Source organism: Hippoglossus stenolepis, chromosome 11 (assembly GCF_022539355.2).
Source record: "Hippoglossus stenolepis isolate QCI-W04-F060 chromosome 11, HSTE1.2, whole genome shotgun sequence".
NCBI lineage: Eukaryota > Metazoa > Chordata > Actinopteri > Pleuronectiformes > Pleuronectidae > Hippoglossus > Hippoglossus stenolepis.
In genome coordinates, this window is record NC_061493.1 from 23,290,439 (window position 1) to 23,309,278 (window position 18,840).

Here is an 18,840-nt window from a genome sequence, read left to right on the forward strand (position 1 = left end):
TAAACATTAACTTGCTCCCGCCCCTGTCGTGTTCTTTTGTCCTTAGGTATGAGAAGGGTCGGTCTTAGTTCAAAAAGTATTTATTTAGAAGCAATGAAAAAGGTCACAGCATAGCTATGGGCACTCAATGCACAGCCTCAGCTTTTAGTCCGTAGCTCGGGTGGCCAGAGTCGCCCGAACGGATGACAGGTGCAATATTTATAATAGTAGGTTGAAGGCGTGGTCCCAGCATCTTGGAACTGGAATCCACCAATGATGAGGAGCCGCTCCCAGGTTCGTCACTCCTTTGATAGTAGCTGGACAAATCTTCACATTCTGACAGTGTTAAGTTTTGTGTATTAAGAAAAAGCCTTTATCCGGCTGAAGCTTTGTGAGTCTTCAGTAGTTTTGCAGACACAGTGTTTTTGTTCATTGGAGTGTGAAACATTGTGTTTTGTTTTATCGTCTGTATGTTCTGTGTGTGTAAGCATGCGTATTTATCAGACAAGACAACGCCTTTCCTATCTGGCCTTCAGAAGCTGGGGCAGCTTCTTGATTTCTTTCTAAGGCATAGGTCACAGTGTCTTAATGAGCACAGTGCATTCATGTATGTGTGATGTTGAATAAAGCTAAAGGAATACTGTAATATATATAAAGGTTTATGTATGAGAACAAGTTTAAGTACAGTGTATTGTATGCCACGGATTACAGTCCTAACACATAACAAAACATAAATTCTTTCTGTTAAGGTACAAACATGGTGCGTGTAAAATCAATCCTTTCAGGGCTATAGTGTCTAATTATATTATTAAAATCCTAACAAATCCCTCCTTTCACACCATTTCATGGTGTGAACAATTTACTGGGGATCATCCACGAACTCCCCAACCTCCATCTCATCCAATGCAAACTCATCATCATCATCATCATCATCATCACTCAACAAAGGCAACTGATAGGGTTGGGGATGGGGCATGTGTTCTTTGGTCAGAGCCGTGGTGATGAGTCTGTTGAGCAAGGTCCTAAAGCAAGGGATGCAGCAGCAGCCACAGGTGACTAGGATAGCTGCAAAGATAGCTAGGGAGAGGAGGCAGGATGCAATTAGCCCTTTCCATTTGCCGAATGCAGTGTTCATCCAATTATCTAGGGGCTTGTTAATTCCAGAGTCTGCGGCCATGTTTTGTGCCATGGTGCGTAAGGCGGAGAGGGCCCTGGTCACCGAGCCATCAGGGGCGGTATTGCTGGGGATAAATGTACAACAAGAACTTCCTATCATAGTGCACACACCACCCTTTTCTGCCAGTAGGAGGTCTAGGGCCATTCGGTTCTGTGTGACCATAAGGGAAGTAGGGGCGAGCTGTTCGGATAGGCCTGTTATGGCGTCTCGAGTAAGGTTGGTGAGGCGTTGGAAATTGAAATGGACGTAGTTAATGCGATCCACGTTTTTGTTGGGAGTTACCTATATCCAGATAGACTCAAATCCCGCTGCAATTTGATCCGCTAATTTATATTGGTCTGGAACACCCCAAGGAATCCCTATGGCATCTATGTATGTGGGTGAGTCCCTATTTAAGTCAAAATGCGTTGTTCTTCGTCGACGGGTGCTAGTGGGTTGTCCTGGGCGGGGAGAGAGGATAGTCAGGGGCATGGCCAATTGAACAATTGTGCAGGAACCCTTTCAGTTTGAAGGAAGGCGGTTCCTCAAGCGTTTTCCTCCACAGTACCAGAAGAGGTCACTGCGGGCCCACTCCAGCTGTGTGGCGTTGTGCCAGTCGGTAACATTGATGTTTCTAGAACACCAGGAGGACGGTATCGAACCCACCTCTCTGTGAGATGAGTTACCTTGTTTAGTCAGACACGTGTAATTTCCCTTTACTGGAGTAAATATAGGGGGCAGCGTGTTGTTTGGCGCCGGGGGAAAGAGATGACTGAGAGTAGAACAGTTGGCGGGACTGGCTTCCATGTGTAAGCCATACATGCAATCAAAACCGGGTCGATCCGAGTCTATCAGTAGGGGGGCCGGGGTGGTGGTTAAGGTGGGCCGGGGCTGACTGCAGACTATACAATTAGTGAGGTTTTGGGAACGGGCGGTAAAGTGGACCCATTTTAGCCATATGTTTTCATCAGTGTATCCAGTCTCTATTTCTACCACATCTTCAACGGTACTGGCGTCGTAATATTGTACCGCAGGGGAGCTGGGTGGGGATGGTAGTGGTGAGGTGGATTCAGGGGGAGAGTTCGTGGAGCTAGTAGTAGAGTTATCAGACGGGGAAGGGGAAGGCTGAGTTCTAGGGGAGGAGGAACGGACGTCTACCCTAACGATGCCCATGGGGTCAGCTCCTGTCATGTCTACTCCTAAAACAAAATAATAAGGCAGTGCGGCTTTTTTAGTCAATTTGTTATAGTGGAGATGTTTAAGAGTCTTTAAGAGACTATTGTCGGGGGAGCCGGCAGACGTGATCCTCCGGGTGAGGGTGATGTTTCTTTGGAGCTGTCCTAAGGGGTTTTGTGCATTGTATCTGTGGGTGTAACCTCTGGGGCCTGTGTTCCACAAAACGTGTTATCAAAGGTTTATCATTTTGCATTCATCTCTAAACCATTGTTTTTTATATGTGATATCAGGAACCATATGAACATGTGATGTATAATGCAGAAAAGTAATTTTCCATTTCTAAGCATGTGATTGCTTCTAATATCAATGTGTGTGTGTCAGTGACATTTGGTGTGTCACTTTCATGTATGTGTGGTGTGGGTGCGATACCATGTATCTCAGGCGTCGAATGAATCAGAGTTTCCACCGCTCTCTCCTGGCCCCCCCTCCTCAAATCTGCCTGAGCAGCTGCACCTCGTTCCTCCGGACACTCCCTCGCCCAATGTCCCCTCCTTCCACACCTGTAGCAGGTGTCTGCTGTTCTGTTCGTGGAGGAATACAGGGCGGAGGTCAACGGCCGGGGCTGAAGCCACTTCAGGTCTCTGAAGAGGGGCACAGTCGAGATCGTGGTCCACTCTGACACACTGAGGCACTGTAGGATACAAAGAAAACTTTTTCTGTGCAGATTTATCTGTTCGTTCACATTCATTGGCCATTTTATCACATTCATTCCCTTGGGTAGCACACTGCATTTGTAGTGACAAAGAAACTGTTGCAGGCGTATGCTTTTTATGTAGATGCAATGAAGAGATGTGTGTGTGTGTGAAGAGTTGAACTGTGTGTGTGTGTGTGTGTGTGTGTGTGTGTGTGTGTGTGTGTGTGTGTGTGTGTGTTGTGAGAACTACGTGTGTGGACTGAGTGAATATTAAAATCCCAGGAGATAAGACACAGACACATGCTGAAGGCCTCTTCGAGGTCTTGTTGGGGGGGACGAGCACAGTCTCAGATTTGTGGCTCTGATGTCATTTTGGCAGTTTACACAAGCAGAATAGTATGCATAAGCAGAGATAATATTTAGTGTGGTATAATGGTAAAATTTTCCCCTTACATTCCTCCCTTTTGATCATAAAATGATCACAACATCAGATACAAAATTTACTTGCAAAATGTCAGCACATATTATCTCTAAGGGTGAAAATCTCAAGTAAAATTCTTAAGTAGTCTTTATCTTCCAATTCTAAAAACAAAGAAAATTAAATAAATAAAGAATTTCTGTGTGGAAATTGCTTCTTCACTCCAAATTCGATCTCTATTCAGTTAAGGATATATCATTTCACAGTACCAATTTTGCTTGGATATGTGTAACAGTGCAAGGAACCCTCCTATAAAAAAATATTTTGGTTGGCGGTCTCGATAGCAAATCTTGTTGGATTATATATTGTCATAACTCTAAAACCTTTTTAGGAAAAATTATATTATAACATAATCATGCAAGTTCACCTTTTCAAAGAGCAATGAACATTATTCAGTCTGACATTTGAATTTGAATTTTGAAATATTAAAATATTAAAATATCCTTGTTTGAATAAAACATAAACAAAACAAATAAAACAAACATCTAATAAACCAATAAAAAACATTAATAAAATAAACAACTCCAACTGAAATACCAGATAAGATGGACTCTCTAGTCCCATTAACGAAAATTGCTCTTGAATACATAAAACATTTAACACAGGATATATGTTACCAGCTCAGTATACTGCTTCTCTAATTGAATGCGTGTTTCTCTCTGCTCATATGGAACTCAGAGGTGCGTAGCTGAGTTTAAAGTAGAGTATACAAGCTTATATTTGGAAATAATCAAGACAAGACATACAGATAGACCCTCCTTTTGTGGTCAACGTATTACTTTAAGATTTTGAGGAGGAGTCGGCCAAATCAGTGGCTACTTCTCGTAAAGACCGAGAAGGTGGGTCAGTGGGTACACAATGTGTGAGGTGGTGCCAAATTGCTCCTGTTTTTTTTCTTTTACTCGGATCGCATGTGAGGTACACTCTGTTACCTCCCAAGGTCCTGTCCACCTAGGGTCGGGCCACTTTCTCTTGTGAACTTTGACCCTTACCCAATCACCCGGTCTTACTGGAACAGGAGTCTCCGTGGGTGTCTCGTCAGAACGTCCAGCAGCCGCCTGGACCTGTGCAGACAAAACTTCAGTAAGATTAGTTAAGGCTTTCATGTAGTCAGTCAATTTCTCCTGACATACATCCAACCCGGGTCCATACCCAGGGTCTCGAGGAGGCCCTGGCATGGGCCTTCCTGTGAGAAGCTCATGTGGGGATAGATGGGTGACACCATTGGATGAACTTCTCATTGACATGAGCGCCAAGGGCAGTGCTTCAACCCACGTGAGTGAGGTGTTGTGACATGCTTTGGCTATCTTTCTTTTAATGTCTGGTTTGCTCTTTCTACCAATCCTTGCGACTGGGGTGATACGGAACCAAATCGATGCGTGATCCCTAGTGCGGCTTCTACCGTACCTAAATGTTTGTTGGAGAAGTGGGACCCGTTGTCTGATCTGATGACTCGGGGAACTCCATACCTGGGTATGAGTTCATTTCTTAACCATTTGATCACTGTTTTAGCGTCCTCCCGTCGGCAGGGTATTGCTTCGAGCCATTTGGTGTATCTGTCTACCATTACTAACATGTACCTATATCCCTGTACTCGGTGGTCAGCGCCCATGTCTGTGAAATCAATGCATATTTCTTTGAATGGCGCATCAGGAACAGGGAAACGGCCCATGGGGCATTTGTATGGTCTTTTAGGGTTGTGTGCATTGCATGTATCGCATTCGTGTACAAAGTTCTCTACCAGGGCTTCCATGTGTGGATGCCACCAGAGTGTTTCCGTGTTCTTCTGAGTCTGTTTCTTACTGATGTGTGTAGGTCCATGGGCCTGTTTGAGAAGTATCTGGGCTAGTTTGGCTGGGACTGCTAACCGTCCGCTGTGTGTTCTCCATTGGTGTTACAGGTCACTATGGGGTCAAATTCGGGGGGCACAACGTGACCTGCTGTGGACACTGGGCAACTTCATTGGTCATATTCGTAGCCGTATTCCCAGGCGGAAGATGGCATCTGGTGTGGTTGCGGGGGCATGCCTCTTCCTTGGCCTCGTCCTGGGGGGCCTCCGCGCTGGGGGCCTTGTCCTCTGTAGGGGGCTGGTGTTCCTCTTTGTTCCCCATGAGGGCAGTCTCGGGCCCAGTGGTCAAGCTGGCCACATATGAAGCATCCGGTATTGGGGTCTCCGGTATTGGGGTTTCCTCTGGTTTGACCTCTATACTGACCACGGCCGTACCCTCCTCTTGGTCTGAACGGAGGGGGACCCTGTCCCCACTGATCGTAGCTGGGAGGTGGGGGCTGCGGGGCGACCGGGGGTTGACTGACTCTTTCAGTTTGCATAGCCCGTGCTACTGCCTCTGCTATTTCCAAATGTAATCCTGACACGGCCGCCATTTGTTTAAGGGGTTTGTTTTTCTTGTTGCTGTTGACGTCATGCCTCTTCTCTGCCAGTTGGGCTTTTAGTAGCTGTCTGGTGAGAGCCTTGTCCTCGTCGGCCTCAGTTTTTTCCTGTCGCCGATATTTGATGAGACTATGTGCCACGGTGCGTCTCCAGTCTGGGTCGGTCTGGGTGTCCAGGTTGGGCGTCTTCTAGGTTTTCTTGGACTGTTTCAGGAAGCCCACCCACCACCTGGCGGCGCCAGAGAATAGGGTGGTGTCTGATGTGTCGTGTCTGGTCCCCATTGCTTCCATCCAGAGTTTGCTGGCCCTGTCCAGGTAGGTGTTCAAATCTTCCCCTTCTCTTAGGGTGATGGAGCCTAAAGCCCGTGGGTCTAACTGTACAGGGTAAAGAGCCCTCATGGCATCGTGCAGCGGGCCTGCACAGGTCGTCAGGGGGCTTCGGTCGGGGGAGTCTGTCAACCCTGCTGCAGTCATTATTGCGTTGCAGACATGTGCCCCTCCTTGTCGGGTGATCAGTCCCCTGTAGTCTCCGAGGCACAGCGGGTCGCCAGCTGTTAAGGTCACCAGGTTCCTGATCCAGTTATCGGCGCCTTTTGTCAGTGGGGGGAGGTTGTTAACTAGGCTGGTTAAGTCCTTCATGGTATATGGTAGGAAAAGAGTTTGCCCCTCGAGCCCCACTCGCAGTGGAGCTTGAACAGGGACTTTCCACGGGGCAGGTTGCTGGGGGTCCAAAGGGTTTTTGGCCCTGGTGCGGCTGGCGGGGTGAGAGGGCATCGCAGCGGCCAGGGATGGCGTATCGTTTTCTTCAGGAAACAGGCCTCCGTCTATCATCCCCACGAATTTTCCTCTGGCAGGGAACCAAGCCCCGGTCGGAATGGAGGTCTGTTCTTGCTCATTGTCCTGATCCTGTGGTGGAATAGATGCATTCCTCCTGGGAGGGGTAGTACTCCTGGAAGGGGGAGGATAATTGGTTGTGGGGAGGGCATGTGGAAGATCAGGTCCGTCACTTAAGTGATTCTGTCTGTTGTCTTTGTATGGGCTCCTGCGGGGTGTGGATGAAATAATTGGGGGGTCAGGGTCCATAAGCGGAGGGCTGGCTGCTCCGCCTTTTTGACATGGGTGGTTCTCAGATTCGGTCTCCTCGTCTGCTCTTCTTTGTAATTCGTCCAACTGCTCAGCCAGGTACGCCACGCGTTCATTCAGCTCTCGATGAGCTTTTCCTGCTGCATCTATGATGTCACTTTCCAGGCCCACCTCTCCACTGATGATGCGGAAAACAGGGGTTTGTAGTGGTGGCTTTGAGCTGCAACAAGTGTTGTCATATAGGGGAGGGTCGGGGATGTCTGGGTACAGGCCGGTGGCGGGAGGAGGGGGTGCAGAGGGAGTGTATATCTATATAGATATATATATATATATATAATTATTATTTATTATAATTTTTTTTTTTAATGGTAATATCGCCAGAACAGCACACATCAGTACATCAGTATTCCAAATAGAAGGTACAGCCACAGAAGAAACCAGATCATCCAATTGTCAGCCACCCGATGTTTTCCTAGTGCTGTGACACGTTGCTGTAATGTGTGTATCTGTATGTCAAGGGTGTGTATCTCTGACTGTAAAAAGTTCCCGTCGTCTCTTAGTGGAGAAAAAAATAAAAATTAAACAAAATTAAATAAAATCAAAAATTCAAAACACAAGCCAATCCAATGATGTCAAACCAGTTGTAACCCGAGCTGTAATGTCCTTTGGTCTCCCCCAGGTGGCGTCCTTGTTTTATCCCTAGCTGTAATACCCTTTATCAGCCCCCAGATGGCAGGCGTACACCGCTAGTTGTACTTTCTTTTATCCGCCACCAGATGGCGACTTCGCTCTATTTTCTTATTTCCTTATTTATTCTGTCTCTGTCAGCTGGGTGACCTTCCTCTTGTTATCTCCTCCTAATTTGGTTCTCTCTCGTTTTCCACACACACACTTTCATTCACACTTGTATCAGACTTAGTGCTGTGTCACCATAGTTCCTTTACATGAAGTTCATATTAGGACTACTCAAATCAGTTCCATTACCCACACGTATTAGTTACCTTAAATTCTTTAATCAATCTCCAAAACGCTATTGTTTAGTATTTAGTAAATACCCACACATTCAGACCTCTTAAATCTTATATTTTTTATGGTCAGTTTTTTTTGTCTGTCAGTCTTTTTATTCTAGTCAGTCTTTTCATCTGTCAGTACTCGCGACATGTTATGGCCTTGGCGTCTTTTTAATTTGTGCCCGATTCAAGCAACGGTGTGTCTGGCTAGTTAAGCTCCTCACTCGTCAGTGCCGGTAGCCCCTTCCTCCAGGTTCACACCCTAATCCCAGATTTGGTTGCACGGATGCAATCTATTGCATGAATCGTCTGTCTTTTCTCCAATCTGAATTAGTTTTAAGGGTTGGTGCGTCACAGACTTTTTAAGTGTGGCGCCCGTCCCGCGCAGGTCCCAGACCTCGCTTTTTTATCTTGTTTCTTTTGCGCCAAGACAGGGTCCCAGACCCCACACAAGGTCCCTGACCTTTCACAAGGTCCCAGACCTTTCACAGGGTCCCAGACCTCTGTTTAGTACTTTTATTTTACATACCCTTTCATTGCTTCCATAAAACACAGAACTTTATTATTTTACCTCCTTTCTCTTCTCCGCACACTCACAATCTATATCAATGCCTATATAACTAATGCAGAATTTGTTTTAACAGGTTTCTGCTTACCTTTTAGTTTGGCGCCCGTGAGTATGTGGAGAATCGATCGGAGCGGCCTCGACCTTTGGGTCTCCGGTCTTTCTGGTCAAAAACTTCTCTTCAGGATCACGTCGGGGTCACCAATTTTGTCGTGTTCTTTTGTCCTTAGGTATGAGAAGGGTCGGTCTTAGTTCAAAAGTATTTATTTAGAAGCAATGAAAAGGTTCAGCATAGCTATGGGCACTCAATGCACAGCCTCAGCTTTTAGTCCGTAGCTCGGGGTGGCCAAGAGTCGCCCCGAACGGATGACAGGTGCAATATTTATAATAGTAGGTTGAAGGCGTGGTCCCAGCATCTTGGAACTGGAATCCACCAATGATGAGGAGCCGCTCCCAGGTTCGTCACTCCTTTGATAGTAGCTGGACAAATCTTCACATTCTGACAGTGTTAAGTTTTGTGTATTAAGAAAAAGCCTTTATCCGGCTGAAGCTTTGTGAGTCTTCAGTAGTTTTGCAGACACAGTGTTTTTGTTCATTGGAGTGTGAAACATTGTGTTTTTGTTTTATCGTCTGTATGTTCTGTGTGTGTAAGCATGCGTATTTATCAGACAAGACAACGCCTTTCCTATCTGGCCTTCAGAAGCTGGGGCAGCTTCTTGATTTCTTTCTAAGGCATAGGTCACAGTGTCTTAATGAGCACAGTGCATTTATGTATGTGTGATGTTGAATAAAGCTAAAGGAATACTGTAATATATATAAAGGTTTATGTATGAGAACAAGTTTAAGTACAGTGTATTGTATGCCACGGATTACAGTCCTAACACATAACAAAACATAAATTCTTTCTGTTAAGGTACAAACATGGTGCGTGTAAAATCAATCCTTTTCGGGGCTATAGTGTCTAATTATATTATTAAAATCCTAACACCCCTTCACCGAGCTGCTGGTTTAAGTTAAGTGAGAGTGAAGTGTGGTGAAGTTCAGGAGCTGAGAGGCAACGAGAATAACAGAGTTTGGATCTTGATACAACTTTTGTCAGTTAAAGGGAAACTGAGATCCAGGACGGTGAGATGGCGCAGAGAGAATTTCAGCTGGAGCAGGAAATGTTCTGCTGTTCGATCTGTCTGGATCCACTGAAGGATCCGGTGACGACTGGCTGTGGACACAGCTACTGTATGAGCTGTATTAACACCCACTGGGACAAAGAGGAGGAGAGAGGAAGCTACAGCTGCCCTCAGTGTAGAGAGACCTTCACACCGAGGCCTGTCCTGGTGAAAAACACCATGTTAGCTGGTTTAGTGGAGGAGCTGAAGAAGACTGGACTCCAAGCTGCTCCTGCTGATCACTGCTATGCTGGACCTGAAGATGTGGCCTGTGATGTCTGCACTGGGAGAAAACTGAAAGCTCTCAAGTCCTGTTTGGTTTGTTTGGCCTCTTATTGTGAAAAACACCTCCAGCCTCATCTTCAGTCAGCTCCATTGAAGAAGCACAAGCTGGTGGAGCCCTCGGAGAAGCTCCAGGAGAACATCTGCTCTCGTCACGATGAGGTGATGAAGATGTTCTGCCGCACTGATCAGCAGTGTATCTGTTATCTCTGCTCTGTGGATGAACATAAAGACCACGACACAGTGTCAGCTGCAGCAGAAAGGACTGAGAGGCAGAGAGAGCTCGGGCTGAGGAGACAAACAATCCAGCAGAGAGTCCAGGACACAGAGAAAGATGTGAAGCTGCTTCAACAGGAGGAGGAGGCCGTCAATGGCTCTGCTGATAAAGCAGTGGAGGACAGTGAGAAGATCTTCACTGAGCTGATCCGTCTGCTGGAGAAAAGAAGCTCTGATGTGAAGCAGCAGATCAGATCCCAGCAGCAAACTGAAGTGAGTCGAGTCAGAGAGCTTCAGGAGAGACTGGAGCAGGAGATCACTGAGCTGAAGAGGAAAGACCATGAACTGAAGCAGCTCTCAGACACAGAGGATCACAACCAGTTTCTACACAACTACCCCTCACTGTCACCACTCAGTGAATCTACACACTCATCCAGCATCAGGATCCGTCCTCTGAGGAACTTTGAGGACGTGACAGCAGCTGTGTCCCAGGTCAGAGGTCGACTACAGGACATTCTGAGTGAGACAGAGACAGAGATTTTACAGATTGTGTCTCAAGTGGATGTTTTACTGCCACAACCAGAGCCAGAGACCAGAGCTGACTTCTTAAGATATTCACAGGAAATCACACTGGATCCAAACACAGCAAACAGACATCTGTTATTATGTGAGGGAAACAGAAAAGTAACACATATGAGTGAAGATCAGTCTTATTCTGATCACCTAGACAGATTCACTGTTTGGCCTCAGGTCCTGAGTAGAGAGAGTCTGACTGGACGTTGTTACTGGGAGGTGGAGGTGAAGGTGAAGGTGGGAGGAGTTGGTGTAGCAGTCACATACAAGAATATCAGCAGAGCAGGAGACTCAGGTGAATGTAGATTTGGATTCAATGATAAATCTTGGATGTTAGCTTGTCATGTAAACAGTCATAACTTCTGTTACAACAGCATCTGGACCCCAGTGTCAGGTCCTCTGTCCTCCAGAGTAGGAGTGTACCTGGATCACAGTGCAGGTGTTCTGTCCTTCTACAGCGTCTCTGACACCATGACTCTCCTCCACAGAGTCCAGACCACATTCACTCAGCCTCTCTATGCTGGAGTTAGGGTTAATTATGTGGATCCACAGCTGAGTTCTGTAAACTCAAATAGACTCGAGTCATTAAAAGCAGTGATTTAGATTCTGTGTGTAAATCTTTAACTTCTTTTGTCTCCATGTTTGTTGATCAAAGTTCGTCGTGGTGACGTTTCTGCTCCGCACAGAGATCAGCTGTCAATCAAACACTGACCTTCCTTTATCACACATATTCAGTTCTCACTTTGTAAAGACAGAAATCTATAATTACACTGACATGAATGTGTTTGAAAGATCTAATGTTGCTGTTGTTTTCTAAATCAAAGTAGAAATCAGGTTGTGTGATGTTTTAGAACCTGTGTTGATCCTGATCCTCATCAATGAGATGATTATTTGTTCTTTTCTTTTCCACATGTGAGACGGAGGTGAAACAAACTGATTGTGTGTCCATGAAATCACTGAACAAGAGTCACTGAACAGACTTTACTGATGAAGTGATCAATGAACTCAGAGCGTCAACATGTCCAACAGACCAACTGCACTCTGGTTGGATTTACAGAGCATCAGTGTTATGGGATGTTTGGTCACATTGTAAATGTGGAACCTGGTTTGTTTTATCACGGCTCATCTCTGTAAAGTGTGAATCCACTCGTCCTCGTTGTATTTACATATTTAGTAACGGGCATATTGATCTGCTGCTGCGTACGTTTCTGTTCTTTTGATTTTCCTGATCTGAACCAGCAGTTCCATTGGAGAGTGTCCTCGAGTCCCTCTGAGGGTTGTCCTGCAGCTCTCATCACATGTGTTTCTTATACATGTCTATATACATTTAAATCTCTTATATATGTATAAAGCATTGAAATCTAATGTGTGAAGAAGCTGAAAGTTGAAATAAAGAATAAATCCAGTCTGTTCTTTTGTCTTCATTCCAGGATCTCATTCAAAGCTGATGGAGACAAAGTGAAACTCCTGTGAGAGAATAACTGAGGCAGTTTCCTCCTGAAACTCCACAAACCTCAGTTTTCATGTTCAGTCTCTGTCTTTGCAGCTTTTCTGCACTAAAACAGCTTCATCGCAGAGAAATGAGCAAAGTTTTCTTCCACTGGCTGATTTTCAAAACCCAGATCTTGTTTGTGATCTCAGTGGATGAAGAGAGTTCGTCACACAAATTTAAAGAAGTGGAGAAATAATGGTTTGGTGAAGTTTCAGAGTGAAGACGTTGAGTTGAGTCCTGACACACAAGCCACATATTGGAGATATTGTGATGTTGTGGACTTGAGGTCGTTCCGTTTATCGTGCTGTTGATTTTCATGAGGATGAAACTTCACAACGAGTTTGTCGTGTTGCTTCAGTGTTTCACGTCGTCACCTCACGGACAGACGCTCCTGGGTCGTACAGTTTGAATCCAGACTTGATCAAAACTTCTTGACAACAAATTTGTCCGAGGTTTAACCCACAATACAAACGTTGCTGCTTGAAGAGGTTTTGTAATTTCTGCAGAGTTAAAACAGAAAACGGTAAAAACACTCAGGATCAGGTTCCTGACGACTGGGATCGATTCTTTGCTCCGTCACAGACAAACTTCATCAACTGTTTCAGAACAGAAAGAACTTTGGTGTCACTTGTATTATATAGAAACAGTTTGAGCAGTTTATCATTTTCTTTGATAGAAGCTGAACAGTTGTTGACATGGTTCCTTTGCTCTTTGTCATTGTTCTTCTTTAGAACTCCATTCACTTTGCTGTAAGTCTGTATCATCTCTGGCTGCATGTGCTGTTGTAACAGCTCAGCTTAACACTGAGGGGGACAGAGCTTTAGAAATAAGAGTCTGAGACTCTGAAACAACCTGAGGAAATATAGCAGGCTGAGTCAGAAGCTTCCTTTAAATCCAAACTTCAAACGTGCTGTTACCGTACCACGATTTGATCTAATTCTAGTTTTTAAAGGGTGGTCATGATTACATTTCTGTCACCTGTAGTGTTTTTATACTTTGACTCTTTCATACGTGTGTTTTAATGTATTTTTACTTGTGTTTCTCATTTGTGAAGCCCTTTGTAAGTTGGTTTTTATTCCATTGAAAAGATTCGTTAACTTTTCTGGAAACTTTGAAGAATGTGAATCTTACAACCTGTGCTGTTGTGAGCTGAATGTGACAGTTCCCAGAGCAACTATTCACTTTGAAATGTGATAACACAGATAAAAACTCACAACCAGCTCCTCCCAGTCAGGATGTGTCTGTGTCTCCTCCCTTCACAGGTGTGTAAGTGTAAGAACCAGTGAACAACAAGCTGTGAACTGTGGGAGATGAGTCACTGCAGGAAGTGAACGAGAGGGGGAGGAGCAGAGATCTGTATCTGTTCAGAGGAAGTGAAACTGTTCTACAGTCTCTGGCACCAGCTGAAATGGAGCAGCAAGAAAATCAACTGGACAGAGAAATGTTCTGCTGTTCGATCTGTCTGGATCTACTGAAGGATCCGGTGACTACTGTCTGTGGACACAGCTACTGTCTGAGCTGTATTAACACCCACTGGGACAAAGAGGAGGAGACAGGAAGCTACAGCTGCCCTCAGTGTAGACAGACCTTCACACCGAGGCCTGTCCTGGGGAAAAACACCATGTTAGCTGGTTTAGTGGAGGTGCTGAAGAAGACTGGACTCCAAGCTGCTCCTGCTGATCACTGCTATGCTGGACCTGAAGATGTGGCCTGTGATGTCTGCACTGGGAGGAAACTGAAAGCTCTCAAGTCCTGTTTGGTTTGTTTGGCCTCTTATTGTGAAAAACACCTCCAGCCTCATCTTCAGTCAGCTCCATTGAAGAAGCACAAGCTGGTGGAGCCCTCGGAGAAGCTCCAGGAGAACATCTGCTCTCGTCACGATGAGGTGATGAAGATGTTCTGCCGCACTGATCAGCAGTGTATCTGTTATCTCTGCTCTGTGGAGGAACATAAAGACCACGACACAGTGTCAGCTGCAGCAGAAAGGACTGAGAGGCAGAGAGAGCTCGGGCTGAGGAGACAAACAATCCAGCAGAGAGTCCAGGACACAGAGAAAGATGTGAAGCTGCTTCAACAGGAGGAGGAGGCCGTCAATGGTTCTGCTGATAAAGCAGTGGAGGACAGTGAGAAGATCTTCACTGAGCTGATCCGTCTGCTGGAGAAAAGAAGCTCTGATGTGAAGCAGCAGATCAGATCCCAGGAGGTAACTGAAGTGAGTCGAGTCAGAGAGCTTCAGGAGAGACTGGAGCAGGAGATCACTGAGCTGAAGAGGAAAGACCATGAACTGAAGCAGCTCTCAGACACAGAGGATCACAACCAGTTTCTACACAGCTACCCCTCACTGTCACCACTCAGTGAATCTACACACTCATCCAGCATCAGGATCCGTCCTCTGAGGTACTTTGAGGACGTGACAGCAGCTGTGTCCCAGGTCAGAGGTCGACTACAGGACATTCTGAGTGAGACAGAGATTTTACAGATTGTGTCTCAAGTGGATGTTTTACTGCCACAACCAGAGCCAGAGACCAGAGCTGACTTCTTAAGATATTCACAGGAAATCACACTGGATCCAAACACAGCAAACAGACGTCTGTTATTATCTGAGGGAAACAGAAAAGTAACATGTATGAGTAAAGAACAGTCTTATTCTAAACACCCAGACAGATTCACTGTTTGGCCTCAGGTCCTGAGTAGAGAGAGTCTGACTGGACGTTGTTACTGGGAGGTGGAGGTGGAGGAGGAGAAGTTGGTGTAGCAGTCACATACAAGAATATCAGAAGAGCAGGAAGCTTAGATGAATGTGAATTTGGATCAAATGATAAATCTTGGTCATTATGTTGTGATGGATACAGTTATAACTTTTATCACAACAGGATCAACACTCCTGTGTCAGGTCCTTGGTCCTCCAGAGTAGGAGTGTACCTGGATCACAGTGCAGGTGTTCTGTCCTTCTACAGCGTCTCTGACACCATGACTCTCCTCCACAGAGTCCAGACCACATTCACTCAGCCTCTTATGCTGGAGTTAGGGTTTATTTGTATAGAGACACAGCTGAGTTGTGTGAACTCAAATAGACTCGAGTCATTAAAAGCAGTGATTTAGATTCTGTGTTTAAATCTTTAACTTCTTTTGTCTCCATGTTTGTTGATCAAAGTTCGTCGTGGTGACGTTTCTGCTCCGCACAGAGATCAGCTGTCAATCAAACATGATGGCGGCGCACTTTGAAGTCCTCTCATTGGTCGTTGTGTTGTTAGTTGATCGACCAGCATGTTTACTTTATCACTAACCACATTCATGTGTTTCTATGTTGCCTTGTGTTTTCTCGTGTTTTTTGAAAAGCGCCCGACAAATAAAACTCTCATGACTCAAATCAATCAACACTTTCGGCTCCTGTCCTTGACTGACGCGTGCTTTGATGTTTATTTTGAAGGTACATCCTGTCTGTTTCCGGTCTGTTTTGAAGCTAGCTTCCTGCGCCTTGACGCAGCGGATTGTGTTTTTCGGGTGTTTCTGGTTCGTTTGTCGGACGGTGAGTTGTCAGTTGTGGGTCTGACGTGAAGATCTAAAGTCAGTGGCGTCGCTGTCAGGAGAGTGAAGCGCGCCGCCGCCATTATTGTCTCACCTGTACGTTCAGCCGCTAGCTTGTGCGGCTAGCTGCCAAGTCAGCCGTGTAGTAAACACACTTCCGGTTCGTCCTTTCATAGTAAAACTCGATAGAAGCGCCTCACTCAGCAGAAGGTTAAAATAACCTCCTCTAATAAACACTATTCCTTCACCTCCAATGCAAAACGTTCCGAGGTCAAGGAGACATGTGAAGGAGAGGTTGTAAGGAGTTAGGAAAGGAAACCAGGTTGCAGAGAAAACCCCGCTCCACTTTCACTCAGCTTTTAAAATCCTCACAAATAAATAACCCTCAAATAAAAACAACTTTATTTCTGACAGAATATACACAGGATTATACAGTTTCCTGTTCAAAACAGAATGGCATGTCCTAAGGATTTTTTTCAGTTCAATTACTCACAGGAAGAATCAACGAAATAGAGACAAATTCAAATAAATCTTACAGCTGAAGTGTTGAAAATATGAACGTGAAGAATACATGTTCATATAGATGTGATGATGATGTTGAGAACGGTAGGTTCAACAAGCTTCTTATTCACTGGACAGATGTGAGCTCAACAAACCTTTGAGGACACTTCTTCAACATAACATCCCTCCATGCTGCTGCTGTGGTGTCATCCAAGTGTCTGTAAGCCCCGATATTCAAATTCAACTGGAAACAAGGTTATTTATTTTATAAGTTTTTAATCTAAATGTCCTCTGATATCCTCCTCTGGAGCAAGGTTTGTGCATGAATCACAGCAGACATTTAGGTTAAAAACATGGTGTAAACGACTCCGTTTTGAGTTGAACTTGAATGTCGGGGCTTATGGACACTTGGATGACACCACGGGAGCGGGGTTTTTTTTTTGGACTGGACGTTGTTACTGGGAGGTGGAGGTGGAGGTGGGAGGAGCAGTTGGTGTAGCAGTCACATACAAGAATATCAGCAGAGCAGGAGACTCACGTGAATGTGAATTTGGATCAAATGATAAATCTTGGTCATTATATTGTAATGTAAACAGTTATATTTTTTTTACAACAGCATCTACACTCCAGTGTCTGGTCCTTGGTCCTCCAGAGTAGGAGTGTACCTGGATCACAGTGCAGGTGTTCTGTCCTTCTACAGCGTCTCTGACACCATGACTCTCCTCCACAGAGTCCAGACCACATTCACTCAGCCTCTCTATGCTGGAGTTACGGTTTATTATGGAGACACAGCTGAGTTGTGTAAAGTCAAATAGACTCGAGTCATTAAAAGCAGTGATTTAGATTCTGTGTGTAAATCATTAACTTCTTTTGTCTCCATGTTTGTTGATCAAAGTTCGTCGTGGTGACGTTTCTGCTCCGCACAGAGATCAGAATCAGAATCAGAATCAGAATCAGAATTCTTTTTATTGCCAAGTATATTTACATATACAGGAAATTGCCTTGGTGTGGTTGGTGCATTTGGACATAACAACAAATCGGACATAAAACAACAATATATACAGAAAAAAACAATAGGCACGTGCGGTGCTAAGGTGCAGTGATTGGTTCCGGATAGTGCCAACAATATATAAGTTATAAGTTATGTGCGGGGGGGCAGAGTCAGTGTGATGCAGGGGGCTTGTTTGTGAGCCCCACAGCCATGGGAAAAACTGTTCAGGTGGCGCGAGGTTTTGGTCTTGATGGCCGGAACCTTTTCCAGATGGGAGTCTCTGGAATAGGTGGTGGCCGGATGGGAAGGATCAGCAATGATCTTGCCTGCTCTCTTCCTGGTCCTGGAGTGGAACAGGTGTAGGAGAGCCGGCAGGTCACAGCCGATGACCTTCTCAGCTGACCGAATGATCCGCTGCAGTCTGCCCTTGTCCTTGGCAGTGGAGGCAGCGAACCAGACGGTGATTGATGCAGTGAGGATGGACTCAATGATGGCCGTGTAGAACTCGACCATCACTTTCTGCGGCATGTTGAATTTCTTCAGTTGCCGCAGGAAGAACATCCTCTGCTGGGCCTTCTTGGTGATGGTGGTGATGTTCTCAGCCCACCTCAGGTCCTGTGCAATTATGGTCCCCAGGAATCTGAAAGACTCCACTGTTTTAACTGGGGAGTCGCACATGGTGAGGGGGGCGGTTTGGGCTGGGCTCCTCCTGAAGTCTGCTATCATCTCTACAGTTTTTGAAGCGTTCAGCTCCAGGAAGTTCTGGCTGCACCAGGAAGCCAGGCTGTCAACTTCCTCTCTGTAGGCGGCCTCGTCCCCATTGGAGATTAATCCAATTAGGGTTGTGTCGTCTGCAAACTTCAGGAGTTTGACAGAGGGTGGCTGGAGATGCAGTTGTTGGTGTAGGGAGAAGAGTAGAGGGAGAGCACACAACCTTGTGGGGCTCCAGTGCTGATGGTCCGGGGCTCAGAGACAAGCTTGCCCAGCCTCACGCGCTGCTTCCTGTCTGTCAGGAAGTCAGTGATCCACCTGCAGGTGGGCTCAGGCACGCTCAGCTGTGTCAACTTGTCTCGGAGAAGAGCTGGGGCGATAGTGTTGAATGCGGAGCTGAAGTCCACAAACAGGATCCTGGCATAGGTGCCGGGGGAGTCAAGGTGCTGGAGGATGAAGTGGAGTCCCATGTTGACTGCGTCGTCTACAGACCTGTTGGCTCTGTAGGCAAACTGCAGTGGGTCGAGGAGGTGGTTGGTTATGGCCTTGAGGTGGGTCAGCACGAGGCGCTCAAGGTCTTCATTACTACAGAGGTCAGGGCGACTGGTCTGTAGTCATTAAGGTCTGTGATCCTCTGCTTTTTGGGAACGGGGATGATGGTGGATGTTTTGAGGCAGGCAGGTACCACGCATTCAGCCAGTGAGGTGTTGAAGATGTCCGTGAACACTGGAGACAGCTGGTCCGCACAGTACCTGAGTGTGGAGGGGGAGACAGCGTCTGGTCCAGCTGCCTTGCGGGGGTTCAGTCTCTTCAGTAGATCAGCTGTCTTCAGTAGATCAGCTGTCAATCAAACA

General features: G+C 45.9%; 3 protein-coding genes across 3 annotated transcripts in view; 2 read left to right on the forward strand and 1 right to left on the reverse strand.

The window, feature by feature from the left end:
* The window catches only part of LOC118117888 (receptor-type tyrosine-protein phosphatase N2), a 238,940-nt gene that overhangs the window by 117,801 nt on the left and 102,299 nt on the right, over positions 1-18,840 (reverse strand). The window lies entirely within an intron of this gene.
* LOC124854477 (tripartite motif-containing protein 16-like) lies at positions 9,645-11,338 on the forward strand. Its single transcript, XM_047342118.1, is given in 2 exon segments — positions 9,645-11,301; positions 11,304-11,338. Coding segments are annotated over 2 exon segments (1,677 nt in total). The 5' UTR covers positions 9,645-9,659.
* LOC124854476 (tripartite motif-containing protein 16-like) lies at positions 13,664-15,446 on the forward strand. Its single transcript, XM_047342117.1, is given in 2 exon segments — positions 13,664-14,986; positions 14,989-15,446. Coding segments are annotated over 2 exon segments (1,692 nt in total). The 3' UTR covers positions 15,358-15,446.